General features: G+C 32.3%; 1 protein-coding gene across 1 annotated transcript; it reads left to right on the forward strand.

The window, feature by feature from the left end:
- Positions 1-199: 199 nt before the first annotated feature.
- LOC141544755 (uncharacterized) lies at positions 200-7,787 on the forward strand. The gene is made up of 5 exons (XM_074271274.1): positions 200-515; positions 1,383-1,499; positions 3,417-3,484; positions 5,028-5,106; positions 7,018-7,787. The coding sequence occupies exons 1-5, from the start codon at positions 357-359 to the stop codon at positions 7,195-7,197; spliced, it is 603 nt and encodes a 200-aa protein (XP_074127375.1). The 5' UTR covers positions 200-356; the 3' UTR covers positions 7,198-7,787.
- Positions 7,788-13,578: the final 5,791 nt, after the last annotated feature.

Raw genomic sequence — 13,578 nt, forward strand, 5'->3', positions numbered from 1 at the left:
CAGTGCCTGACACATAATAAGCACTTAATGAATGTTTGTTTCTCTGCCAGAAACAATATTTTCAGTTATTTATAAAAGTAATCATTGTCTCTTATATTTTGACAAACACTTCCTAATAAGTTCTCATCCTTTTCTCGATGACACTTTTATGACTTAATTTTATTTAAAAAGTCTTATTTTCTTATTTTTCTAAACTACAAAACAAAATGGTTGCATTAAATGATTCCTAAGGCTTTTCCTAGTTCTATATCAATGATAATCATGAAAATGTTCATGCTATATTAAGTTCTATATAAAAATATTGATATCAGTTAACTTTGAAGGTATATTTATTTCCCATAAGCCAATACTAATATATGAAATCAGTAGCAGAAATTCTATGTACATATTTCCATCAGGATATGATAAGAAAGCTTCAACAAGAACTTGCAGATTCCCAAAAAGAAGAATCCATGCTTTCACAAAAGGCTTTGGAAATGAAGCAACTACTGAAGATATATCAAATGGAAAGTGAAGTACGTATATAAAAATTCCGTGATTTGTCATTGACTAATGAAAAGTGTTTTCACTACGTCACTTTTGTTTTTACCAATATTATATTTTGTACCTGTCATTTAAACTGACAGAACAAGACTTGTATCCATTTATATGATTTCTATATTGGGATAATTATTTTCAACCATAATTTATATCTATCATCACAGAGGGATGAGATTTTTTCTAAGTAAGAATAAATAAATCATGTATATCTTTTATATATGTAAATAAACACACACACACACACACACACATACACACAGACACACAGGCTGCTTGATGGAAATAGGAATAGAACTTTGCATCTGGATAGTTTTGGAGTTGTCCTAGGGGAAGTCACTTAATCTTTCTTAGCTTCTTCAACTGTAAAATAAAGATAATAATACTTACCTTAATAATACTTACCTTCCAGAGTCGTTGTGAAAATCAAACAAGAAAATAATTGTAAAGCTCTTAACACAGTGCCTGACACATAATAGGCACTTAATGAATGTTTGTTTCTCTGCCAGAAACAATATTTTCAGTTATTTATAAAAGTAATCATTGTCTCTTATATTTTGACAAACACTTCCTAATAAGTTCTCATCCTTTTCTCGATGACACTTTTATGACTTTAAGTCTAATTTTCTTATTTTTCTAAACTACAAAACAAAATGGTTACATTAAATGATTCCTAAGGCTTTTCCTAGTTCTATATCAATGATAATCATGAAAATGTTCATGCTATATTAAGTTCTATATAAAAATATTGATATCAGTTAACTTTAAAGGTATATTTATTTCCCATAAGCCAATACTAATATATGAAATCAGTAGCAGAAATTCTATGTACATATTTCCATCAGGATATGATAAGAAAGCTTCAACAAGAACTTGCAGATTCCCAAAAAGAAGAATCCATGCTTTCACAAAAGGCTTTGGAAATGAAGCAACTACTGAAGATATATCAAATGGAAAGTGAAGTACGTATATAAAAATTCCGTGATTTGTCATTGACTAATGAAAAGTGTTTTCACTACGTCACTTTTGTTTTTACCAATATTATATTTTGTACCTGTCATTTAAACTGACAGAACAAGACTTGTATCCATTTATATGATTTCTATATTGGGATAATTATTTTCACTCATAATTTATATCTATCATCACAGAGGGATGAGATTTTTTTCTAAGTAAGAATAAATAAATCATGTATATCTTTTATATATGGAAATAAACACACACACACACACACACACACACACACACACACACACACACACACAGGCTGCTTGATGGAAATAGGAATAGAACTTTGCATCTGGATAGTTTTGGAGTTGTCCTAGGGGAAGTCACTTAATCTTTCTTAGCTTCTTCAACTGTAAAATAAAGATAATAATACTTACCTTCCAGAGTTGTTGTGAGAATCAAACAAGAAAATAATTGTAAAGCTCTTAACACAGTGCCTGACATATAATAGGCACTTAATAAATGTTTGTTTCTCTGCCAGAAACAATATTTTCAGTTATTTATAAAAGTAATCATTGTCTCTTATATTTTGACAAACACTTCCTAATGTTGAAAAACAGTTCTTTTACCTGCTTAACTTCAGTATAATGGTATTTACTAAGAAATGGTTTATTACTGGTTTCAGTCCTTTCAAAACTTATTCTTTCATATTGCTATGCTTGAGAAATATTTCTAGTTTTGAAATAAGTATTGGAATGGAATACGTTCTGTTTCTCAAATCACTTTGTTTTCCTTATCCCTCATTCTCTTTATTTTCCTCCCATTCCTTTTGGACCACAATGATTAAAATATTAACTTTCATAAAAGCCTTTGTTTTCAAGCTGGACTCTAGGAACTAGGTGTGGACTAAACTTTATAAGGAATAGCAAGGAAGCAATAAATCTTTGTCCATATGGATTAACTCAGTTAAATGGAATTCAGGGCAAAATGGTACCAAACTTTAAGCGATAAATAAGAATCGGGTGAAAATTATTTGTTCAATTATTAGTCCATCAATTAGTGAATGTCAGTTCTGTGAATTATATTGACAGGTTCTGACTAGCTTACCAAGATCGTGAGAAATCCATGCTCTCTTGTCCTTGAAGAATGTTCAGTCGGACTTGAAGCCAATGCAAAATAGGAAAAGCTCATACAAGTTATCATGTAAACAAGCACCAAATAGCTTATTATATAAGGAAGTAATTTAAGAGAGAAAGAGTGAAGGAGAAGGGAGGGTAGGGAGACACAAAGGAAGAAAGGGGAGAGAGAGAAGGGAGTCAGAGACAAATCACTTTGCTTGGAGATTTGCTTTTCCAGAGGCTAGTCACTTTACCTTAAAACATGTGTTTATCGCTCAGAGTTTTTCATTATATAGCTTTATAAACTTGAGGGGGCAGCTAGGTGGCACAGTGGATAGAGCACCAGCCTTGAATTCAGGAGGACCCGAGTTCAAATCTGGCCTCAGACACTTAACACTTCCTAGCTGTGTGACCCTGGGCAAATCACTTAAAACCAGCCTCAAGAAAAAAAAAAAAAAAAAAAAAAAGACCAAAAAGCATAACCTTGATCATTGTACACAAGACATCTTTAGTGTAGCGTGTTGGTTTGGAAGACCCCAAGAAACATTCTTAAGGCTGTGATCTACACTAATGAAGTGTCCAGTGCTACGTATGTAATTTCAGGTGTATGTGCCCATGTAAAATGAATTGAATATAGTGACATTTGGAATATATAAATGCAATCGTTTTGTCTATGCAATGGACTACTACCTGATGGACTAGTAAAATTTATATTAATAGTTAAGTATAGGCATCACTAATTCATAGATAAGGATAAGATTATGATTTCATTTTTAAAGTTGAAAAGTTTGAAACATTTTGGAACTTTTATAGTTGCAGGAATCTCAGGAACAGAAAAGAGAGACACAGCAGTATAATGAGTTAGAAGAGCATATGCAAAAGTAAGAATTAAAGCATTTTTATATTTTACTGCTATGACTAGTTGTAGAGCAAATCAAAATGATAAATATATTCATAATACAACATCATGCAATTGTTTATTTTAATTCCTTTTTTTCAATGGGAAAGGAGAATAATCTGCTTAAGTATAACTTATTTTGAGATGAATAAATAAATAAATTTTAGTCAATACTGGAAATGTCAAAAGTGCCTTGGGCTCCAATCAGAATTTACCTCCCATAAAGGGAGAAATGAGATGAGAAATGTAGCTGTAGGAAATCAGATTTTGGAGGACATGTTTCAGAAAATACTGGTTTTCATGTTGTCAGTTTACTCAAGTGCTTCACTTTGACCATTTTGGGAAATCAAAGGATAAGCTATATAAATTACGGCTAAATATATGTATGTAGGTATTGCGCGGACACACACACACACACACACACACACACACACACATATATATCCTACCACCAAATCATGGAAATGTTATATATCTGACTTGTTACTTGCTGTGCATCCTGTGCTAGTTGTTTTATTTTCCACAAAGTTCTCTAAAAAATATACATTGAAGAGCTGTTACAGATACAAACTGCTAGAAGGAATTTCCTCATGAAGAATTCCCTATTCCAATAAAATGTTCCTATCTTACTGCACCTCCCTTCCAAAAAAAATGTCCTTTCATAAAATATCTTAACTAACTGTGCCTTATCAGGAGTTTTTCCCCAGGAATAATATATTTTTCATAGCCAGTTGTAGTGTAGCGTAATTTATAGGTTTGAAAGAATTTCTGAAGGATTATCAAAATACAGGTTTCTTGCAAAGTTGATCTCCAGAAACAATCAGAAGAGAACTGAGTTTAGTGGGGAGAGTTCAAATCCTGATTCTGACATATACTGACTGTGAGCCTGAGTCACAGTCTGAACCTCTCAGTGCTGGCAAGAAACTTAAGAAGACTTGAGCTTGCAGGTTTGAATAGGTAGACAGTATCTTCCTACACCAAGGAAATCACAACTCCAAATCACAGAGATTTTTAGATCACAATGTTTTAGGAAAGTGTCTTAAAATAGATACATATTCTTGTCTAAATATGTCATTATATATGAAGATAGGACTGGATATATACAAATAAAAGTTTCTTAGAAGGAAGTGCTGTTTTTCTTGATATTTATATCCCAGATTCCAAATTCTGTTTGCCTTTGATCTCCATGCATTTGCATATTCCACAATATGGAATATACCTCTTGCAAATGCCTAGTTCTAATCAAAACTCACCCCAAAAAACACTTAAATAAGACTTTCTGTATTCCTTTTTTAATTCCTTTTTGCAGTTACTTTGTATTTACTCCAAATATACTGCATTCACATGTTTACCTGTGCATGTTATTTTCATTCTAATTAAACCAAATTGGAGCCTCTTTTACTTCTCTTTAAATCTATCTTCCAGGCTTTGCAAGTGAGATCTTGAACCTTATAGGAAATTATTAAATTAAATTAATTTTAAAAAAGTTCTTCAAAATTTTGTGACAATTATATTTACTTTTGTAGATTTAAAATGGAATGTGCCACATTTGAAAATTCAGGAGAGCAAGATGAAAACATTTGGGAAACTATCAATTTCTATTTTGTAAGTCATCTCTGGGATTTAGTTTTCCTCATTTTAAAAACCTTTTTTTTTTTAAGTGGTAGAATATGGTAAGAATTTTAATTGTAAAAAATCCAGTTGTTAATGTAATATGATATTCAAATACAATTCACATTGATTTGGGATGCTGGTGGTGTTAATCATTGTTATGGGAGAGATGAATTTTTTTTCTCTGTATAATTATTAATATTGGCATCACATCAGATTATCATTTGATGCCATAACTTGGCTTTCTGATTGGATACACTGAGGTTGGGTTTGCAAAGATGGAAAGAAACAATTTTCTAAGAGAAATAGGTGGTTTCTAAAAAACTTTTTGAAGTGCTGAAACATTTAGGGGCAATATCTGCAGGGCCTCTTAGAACACAGAGCTCTGCTACAATCCTAAAAATAAAAATACTACACCAAAAGATGACTACTAGGCAGAAACAATTTGAAAAGAGTATTGCTTTAAGAGATTTTAAAATGACAAAGCATAAATAAAGCAATAGTTTGATTGCAAGGTGATCACTATTGCCGTTAAGAAAGTTCATAATGTAAATTGATGTAAAAGTTAAAGATTCACTCTATAAAACAGGACTTAAATTGATTTAAGAGAAGGAAGTTATAGATTTTCAATACCTTCTACCAGTAAATGAATTAAAACACTTACAATACAATATTCTCCATACATTATTTTTCTATTTTAGGGAAGGAAAGATTTTCCTCCTCCTGGAAAAATGACTAATAAATGAATTCATCTAAAGCTACTGGGTTATTTTTTTAAGATTCTAGTATTTGATGATATTGAGACATTTCCTCAGTTCTGATATCTACCTAAAGTAAGGGGAAAGCCCTAAAGAGCTTTTATGAGATAACATTTGCAAATTGGTGCTATGGTGTACTGGTACTATACATATACTATATATGTGAATTGCAAAACTCTTCCTTATCAAGAAATGCTAAAATTCTCATCTTGGGAACTTAGGCTCCCTTTTAAAATATCTATGATAGAAACTTGCAGAATGTTTGGTTAAGCCCTCAATATCTCAATAAGCATCCTTTATCTCTTTTGTAATACTTCCTCTCCTCCCCTGAGAAACCCCAAGTTTATATTTACCCTATAAAAGGTGTGCTTATGATGTTCTTTCTGGAACTAAGTCAGCTATGAGTTAACTCTCTCTCTTCCCATAACATCTTCCTACTATACCTAACTCTTTAGACTGCTAAGCTTTTCTATGCATTTAGCCTGCCATTCAAAAGGGTACTCACAGCTTATAGCGTATTCCTTTAATGGCTTCTTCCAAATACCTTTCTTTGCTAACTCTATTGCTCTCCCAAATCTATTTCTATTTCTATTTACCCCTCCTGGGGCCAATTTCATCTTTTTGTTTTGTCGTAAATTCTTCTCATAAATAAAGATACCTTTTGGCAAAGAGAATGTCCTTGTGAATTTTTCACATGTACCTTGGATTTGGTATTTCATATTACTCTCTCAACCCATCCTTATTTGTTTAAATAATGACAAGTGACTACTTAGAAATATTTTATTTTACTGTCAATTAACTTGTTGTCCTGCAGTTCTCATCAATATTTCTCAAAAATAATTGATTTCTTAACATTCTAAGTTTCCCAAAAGCAAGAGATACAATGTTAGCCAGGAAAGGGTTTTGGAACAAGTAACAATGGAAAAGTTTCCACAATAGAACTTACAATTACAATTACAATTAACCTGGAGAAAGGTGGAAAGAAATAATGTTTATTATGCAGACTTTATATAAAAGCTAGTAATGTAATTCCATGGTTTCATCCTATCTTTGAAGTGTCTAAATGTATTTAAATAATTAATTTAGGAAAAACATTTTGGAGCTGTAACCTTTCTTTTGTGTAATTAGCTAAATTGATATTTTATAGAAACATATTCAAGACCTTAAAAGACAATTGGACGCAGCATTCTCAAAATTTATGCAGTTGGAATTAATGAATAAAATAATTCAAGAAGAATCATTTTCTAGCAAAAGTCTGCAAAAGAATCATGACAAGCTGGAAAGGAAGAAAAGGAATTTGAAGAAGTTAATGTTAAGTATCATTTAGAAATACCTGAATTAAAACACAAGGAGAACTGGACATTAAGGAACAACTAAATAACATCTTACTATTCTTACAGGTTACTTTATCAATTTAATGCTTTTAAAATATTTCCATGTAAGTGAAGGTTTTTGTGGGGTTTTTTTCTCTATTCTAAATCCAGAATCTTTTTCTCTGCCTTCTTTAGCTTGTCTGCTCTCTCTCCATTAGCTTGGTATCATGATTTTTAAAAAAGAAAATAGGCTTTTAATGTGAATTCTGAAACCAACTTATGCTCTTCCCTTGTCAGCAAATGTTAAAATGCTCATGCTGGAACTTAGTTTCCCAGACTGCCTTATTCCTTTATATTTGCCCTCCTCCCATACATGGTGTGAGCCCCTTTAAGGGGAGGGTTGCTCCTCTAAAAGATGTGCTTCTGAAAAAGATTTTTTTTCTCAATTCTTTTCAGGACTATGAGTTACTCTCCACTTCATAGCATCTTCCTTCTAATGGCTCCTTACTTATTATTTATGAGTTCCAATAGGGAACACATCTGTCCCTTTGTTAATTCACATAATAAATAGCATAACTTAGTAAAATGTGATGGATATCTTGTTTCAATTCTTCCATGTCAAGAACTGAATGCTTATTTTGAAAGGATTTTTATTTACCAATTCTGGTGTCTATTTTGCCTTATCTTTGAAATGATAAGTGAAATAACCATATATCATTTGCTAAAAAAAAAAAAAGAAAGAAAGAAAAAAAAAGAAAAAAAATTTGAAATTTACAATTTAAAAAATTGAAAGGTGAATTGCTTGTGGGTTTTTTTTTCACCAAAAGTTTTAATTGTAAGAAAATATTCTTGTGGATTCTGGAGTAATTTCCTTTCAAAATTATTTCTTATTCAAAAATTTTTATGATCTAAAATATTAGCACTAGAATGAACTAGTGAGCTAACATGCAGTAGAAATAGTTGTCTTCTTTTTAAGTTCAAATTTAATTTGCCTGTCCTTGAGTTCTTTTAAAGTTAGAACTTATTTTTGTGAATTCAGAATAGTTCTTTAAATCAGAGACAGAAATTTAAATGAAAACTAACAGAATATGGTAACAAACATCTTATAATTTTCAGGTGAGAATCGGGCATTTTATGTTAACTCTTTCCTTTGTTTTCCATTTGATTTAGAGCCTGGAGCTAAATGAAAAAAAAAAAAAAAAAGATAACTGATATGACCAAATGGAGCATTGACTTCAAGAAATGGAAGCTGAATTCTTCAAAATAAAAATGTCAAATGAAATGTCTAAGGCAGAACTAGAGAAATACATGGGGCAGAACCAAGATGGCAGAGATTGCACAGGTCTTTATCTGAGCTCACATCAACACCAGATCAAAACTCTGATCTGTATCAAATTTCCAGCAATAGATATTTTGGAAGAACTTCAGAAAAGGTTTACTTCAACCGGGCATGGTGGGAAGGGATGACTGCACAGGTCCAGTGTAAGGACCCAGGACAGTGTGCCATCCACATGCTAAGGATCTACCAGGAAGCTCTTAGCCAAATATAGCAGCATTGGCTGCTCTGTCTCGAGTACAAGCCAGTGGATTAGCCACTCTCTCAGCTGAGAGTCATACAAAACAAAGGTAAATAGCGTGCTTCTAAACTCCAGAAGATCATGGGACCTAACCATGGCCACCCAACACTGGAAGGAAGTCATTGACCCAGCCTAAAGCTACTATCACTTGTACAGGAAGCTGGGTGAAATCTCCCTGTTACCCTAAGAACAGACTTCAACCTTTAAAAAATCAGGAAAAAAGCAAAAAGAAATCTGATTATAGATAGCTTTTATGGGGAAAGAAAAAAACAGACCTCTAATCCTGAGGATCCTAAAAGCAAATCATCTCCAGATGAATCCTCAAAGGGTGATAGATTTGAGCCCCATCTCATAAGGCTCTCTTGGAAGAATTCAAAAAAGATCTTAAAAGAGAGTTAGGAGGAAAATGGAGAAAGGAAAAGAGGACTTTGCGAGAGAGTTTGGAAAAGGAAACACAGAAATTATCTGAAGAAAACTCCTTTAAAATAGATTTAGTGAAAAATCATATAATGCCTCTTTATACATTTGATGAAATGGAAGAAAGTACATAACTCCTTAGAGAAACCAATTCAATGAAAAACAATTTGTGAAATGGGGGAAAAATGTAGTGAACAAAAACATTTAAAAGTTCAGTTACCCAAATGCAAAATGAAATAAAGATAACTGGAAATAAAAGGAAAATTAGAATTTAACAAATGGAAGTGAATGACACAGTGAGACTTCAGGAAACAGTCAAACAAAACCAAAAAACAAAAATGAAAAAAATAAGAAGAAAATGCAAAATGATTCATTGGAAAATCTTACATGGAAAATAGATTTAGCAGAGACAGAGACAATCTAAGGATTCTTTGGACTTCCTGAAAACCATGATGAAATAAAGAGTCTAGACATCATCTTTCAGGAAATGCCTGAAACTGCCTTCATGTCCTAGAACCAGAGGGTAAAATAGCCATTGCAAGAATTGACCTAAAACTTCCTGAAAGAGGCCCTGCAATGTAAACTCCAAGGAAAGTCATAACAATCTTCAGAATTATCAAATCAAGAAGGAAATATTGCAGGCAGCCAAAAAGAAATAATTCAAATATTGAGGAAATGCAATCAGAATTACCCAGGACTTAGCAGCTTCTACTTCTAAAGATCAAAGTACATGGAATCTGATATTCCAGAAAGCACAGGAACTTGGATTGCAGCCAAGAATTAACTTTCCAGAAAAACTGAGCATTATCATTAAGGGAAAAAGATGGATATTCAATGAAACAGGTGAATTTCATTTATTTGAGATGAAAAGACCAGAACTGAACAGAGAATTTGATCTTCAAATGCATAATTCAAAAGTACAACTTTCTTGTAAAAGTTCTATCTTCCCTATGTAGGAAGATATGTTTTACTTCTTGAGATCTGTATTGTCATACAGGTATAATTTGATTTTATTGTGTTAAAAAGGTAGAAAGGTAACCCACAGTAAGAGGTTCATACAGCTGCTCAAAAGGAAATCATAAAGAACTTTCTACTGGCACTGGGAGCAGGAGGACTATGTTGTCATCCTCCTAGTTGAAACCATGTTGCAGCTCTGGATCAAAGTCCCAGGCTGAGGAAGAGCATTATTATTACAGCATATGGTCACAGAAGAGCAGGAACTCTGATCACAATTATAGGATGGAAAAGATCATTCACAGATCAGAACACAGGCTAAGATAGCAGTGACCACACCTCTCTTAGATCATACAATACTGGAAGAACTAAAAGCTTCCAGATCTAGCTCTGAAAAAAGCAGAATAAAAAACCTGAATCTTGGGATAGTGCTGTCGCCATTGTAGAGCAACAACAAATAATCTAAATATAGAAAGTTCCTATGATCAAAACACAAGCATAGAAAAAGGCAACAAAGTCAAAAGTGCCACATCCAAAACCACAGAAAAATGTAAATTGGTCTCAGGACAATAACGAATTCCTAGAGGAGCTCAAAAAGGATTTTAAAATTCAAATAAGAACGGTTTAAAATACTCGGAAAAGAAATGAGTGACACAAGAAAATTAAGAAAGATCAACACCTTAGTGAAGAAGACACCAAAAAATATTAAAGAAAATCACCTTAAAAAGAGAATAGGCCAAATGGTAAAAGATGCACAAAAATCCACTGAACTACTTAAAAAGTAAAATTGACCAAATGGGGAAAAAAATCCAAAAATTTCAAAAATTCACTGAAGAAAATGACTTTAAAAATAGATTTGAGCAAGTTAAAGCTGATGGATCCATGAGACATCAAGAAAATAAAAAGAATGAAAAAAATGAAGAAAATGTGAAATATCACTGGAAAAACAATAGGTTTGGATAATAGATTCAAGAGAGTGCAACACCTGAAATCCCTGACCAAAAAGAGCTTAAACATCATCTTTCCAAGGAAACTGACCTGATATCCTAGAACCAGAGGGTAAAACAGAAATTGAAAGATTCCACCCACAATCAACTCCTGAAACAGATCCCAAATTGAAAATTCCCAGAAATATTTAAGCTGAATTTCAGATCTTCCCAGGTCAAGAAAAAAAATTATTGCAAGGAGCCAGAAATAAACAATTCTAATATTGTAGAGTCACACTCAAAACAGGGCTTGGAATGATACTCCAGATAGCAAAGATAATCAAGACTCAACTACCCAGTAAAACTGAGTGAGGGAAAAAGGATAGGGGAAATAATAATAGTAATGAAATAGAGAAGTTTCAAGTATCCCTGATAAGACCAAAAATAAACAGAAAACTTATGCAAAACCCAAGAGATGCATAAAAAGCTAACAAAGAGAAATCATAAAGGATTCAATAACATTAATGACTGCATTCCTACATGGGAAGATGACACTTGCAACACCTAAGAACTCCCAAGAAATCATTAGGGCAGTTTTAGGAATCTACATAGTCAAAGGGCACAGATGTGAATTAACTATAACAGGATGATATCCTAAGAAAATTAAAATAATTTCACAGGAGAAATAGTAAGGAGTAAAAGGAAAAAAAACAGGACAAACGGAGAAAGTAGGATGGAAGTAACAATAGTAATCATAACTTTGAATGTAAATAGGATAAATTTACCCATAAAACAAGGAGATAGAACGAATTACATAATTTAGACATAAAAGGTGATACCATGAGCATAAATAAGGACATGTAGAGCAGTTTACTTTTTTTCTCTATGAATAAGGGAAGAATTTGTCACCAGACAGAAATGAAATGCAAAATGGATTGATTTTGATTAATTAAAAGGTTTGCCCAAACAAAAGCAAGTCAAGATTTTAAGGAAAGCAGAAAAGTGAGGTGGTAGTTTTATAACGATTTATAACAATATCATAAAGGCTTCATTTTTGAAATATATCAAGAACTAGGTCAAATTTATAAGAATACAAATCATTCCCCAATTGGTAAATGATCAAAGAATATGAACAGGCAGCTTTCAGGTGAAGAAATCAAAGCTATCTAATTATTAGAAAGAAAATGATAAATATTGGTCATGATAAAAAATTGGAACACTAATGGTTGTACCAAGTTGTAAAGTGATCCAAACATTTTGGAGAGCAATTTGAAACCATGCCCAAAGGACTATAAAATTTTGCATACGCTTTGAACCAGCAATACCACTAGGTTCGCATCCAAAAGAGATAGAAAAGGAAAAGGACCTAAATATTCAAAAATATTTTTATAGTGACAAAGAAATGGAAACTAAGGGAAAGATCGTTAATTGAGGAACAGCTGAACAAGTTGTGATATGACTGTAACAGAATAATATTATGCCATAAGAACTCAATAGCAGACTGATTTCAGAAAAAAACTTAGGAAGACTTAAGATCAAGAGAACATTGTACATAATATTGCACAATGATGAACACACAATAACTTAGCTACTCTCAGCGAACAATGATCTAAGATAATTCCAAAGAACTTAAATGAAAAATGCTATCTACCTCTAGAGGGGAAAAAAAAGTCTGAATGCAGATCAAAGCATAATTTTTTAAAATTTATTTTTCTTAGGGTTTTTAAGGAGCTTGCGTTTTCTTTCACAATATGACTAAAAATATTTTACATCACTGCACGTGTATAATCAAATACTTTCTCAATAAGGGGGAAGAAGAGAAAGACCTAAAATCATTTTAAAGAGGTAAAAAATTGTTTCTATACATAACTGGAAAAAAATTTAAATGTGCTCAAAAAAAGTAAAAATTAAAATCTAATATGGTTCAAAAGAAAAATAAATGAGATTCCACCTCAAATGTAGTAAATTGCACACATTTTCATACTTTTTATTACAGTGTATTAGTTACACTGACTTTTTCTTCTTTAAAAAAAATCCATCATATGGGAATGGCTGTATGGGACAGGGATAGGGAGAGACACTAAAGGCACTAAATATAATAAAATAAATTTAAAAATTTTAAAAAGATCCCATGGCCAAAACTGTAAAACCAATCAGATAATGCTCTGGTATTCCTTCCACACAAATTGTTCATTTCTCATATCTATGCATTATGTGCTATTTCTGCTAAAAGGATTCTGCCTCTTGCTAATAAACTTTCCTGTCAAAAGTCATAACTGACTTCAAGGAATTTTGTTCTGGTTTGTTCATTTCTCTACCCTGTACTTCATTACATGAACATGGTGATTTTGTGGCATGCTGAAGAAATGCCCCAATTGCTTTTTACTTTTCTTTTTTTACATTTTTAGTCAAAACTCTATAGCCTCCATTCAAAGAAAATAGCAAAGGTAGAGGTATTCCTAAGGAGAAAGGTGTTTATTAAAAGTGCTATTTAGTTTTGGAACCAAGATTTGAATTGTGG

The sequence above is a fragment of the Sminthopsis crassicaudata genome, chromosome 5 (genome assembly GCF_048593235.1).
Source record: "Sminthopsis crassicaudata isolate SCR6 chromosome 5, ASM4859323v1, whole genome shotgun sequence".
Lineage (NCBI taxonomy): Eukaryota > Metazoa > Chordata > Mammalia > Dasyuromorphia > Dasyuridae > Sminthopsis > Sminthopsis crassicaudata.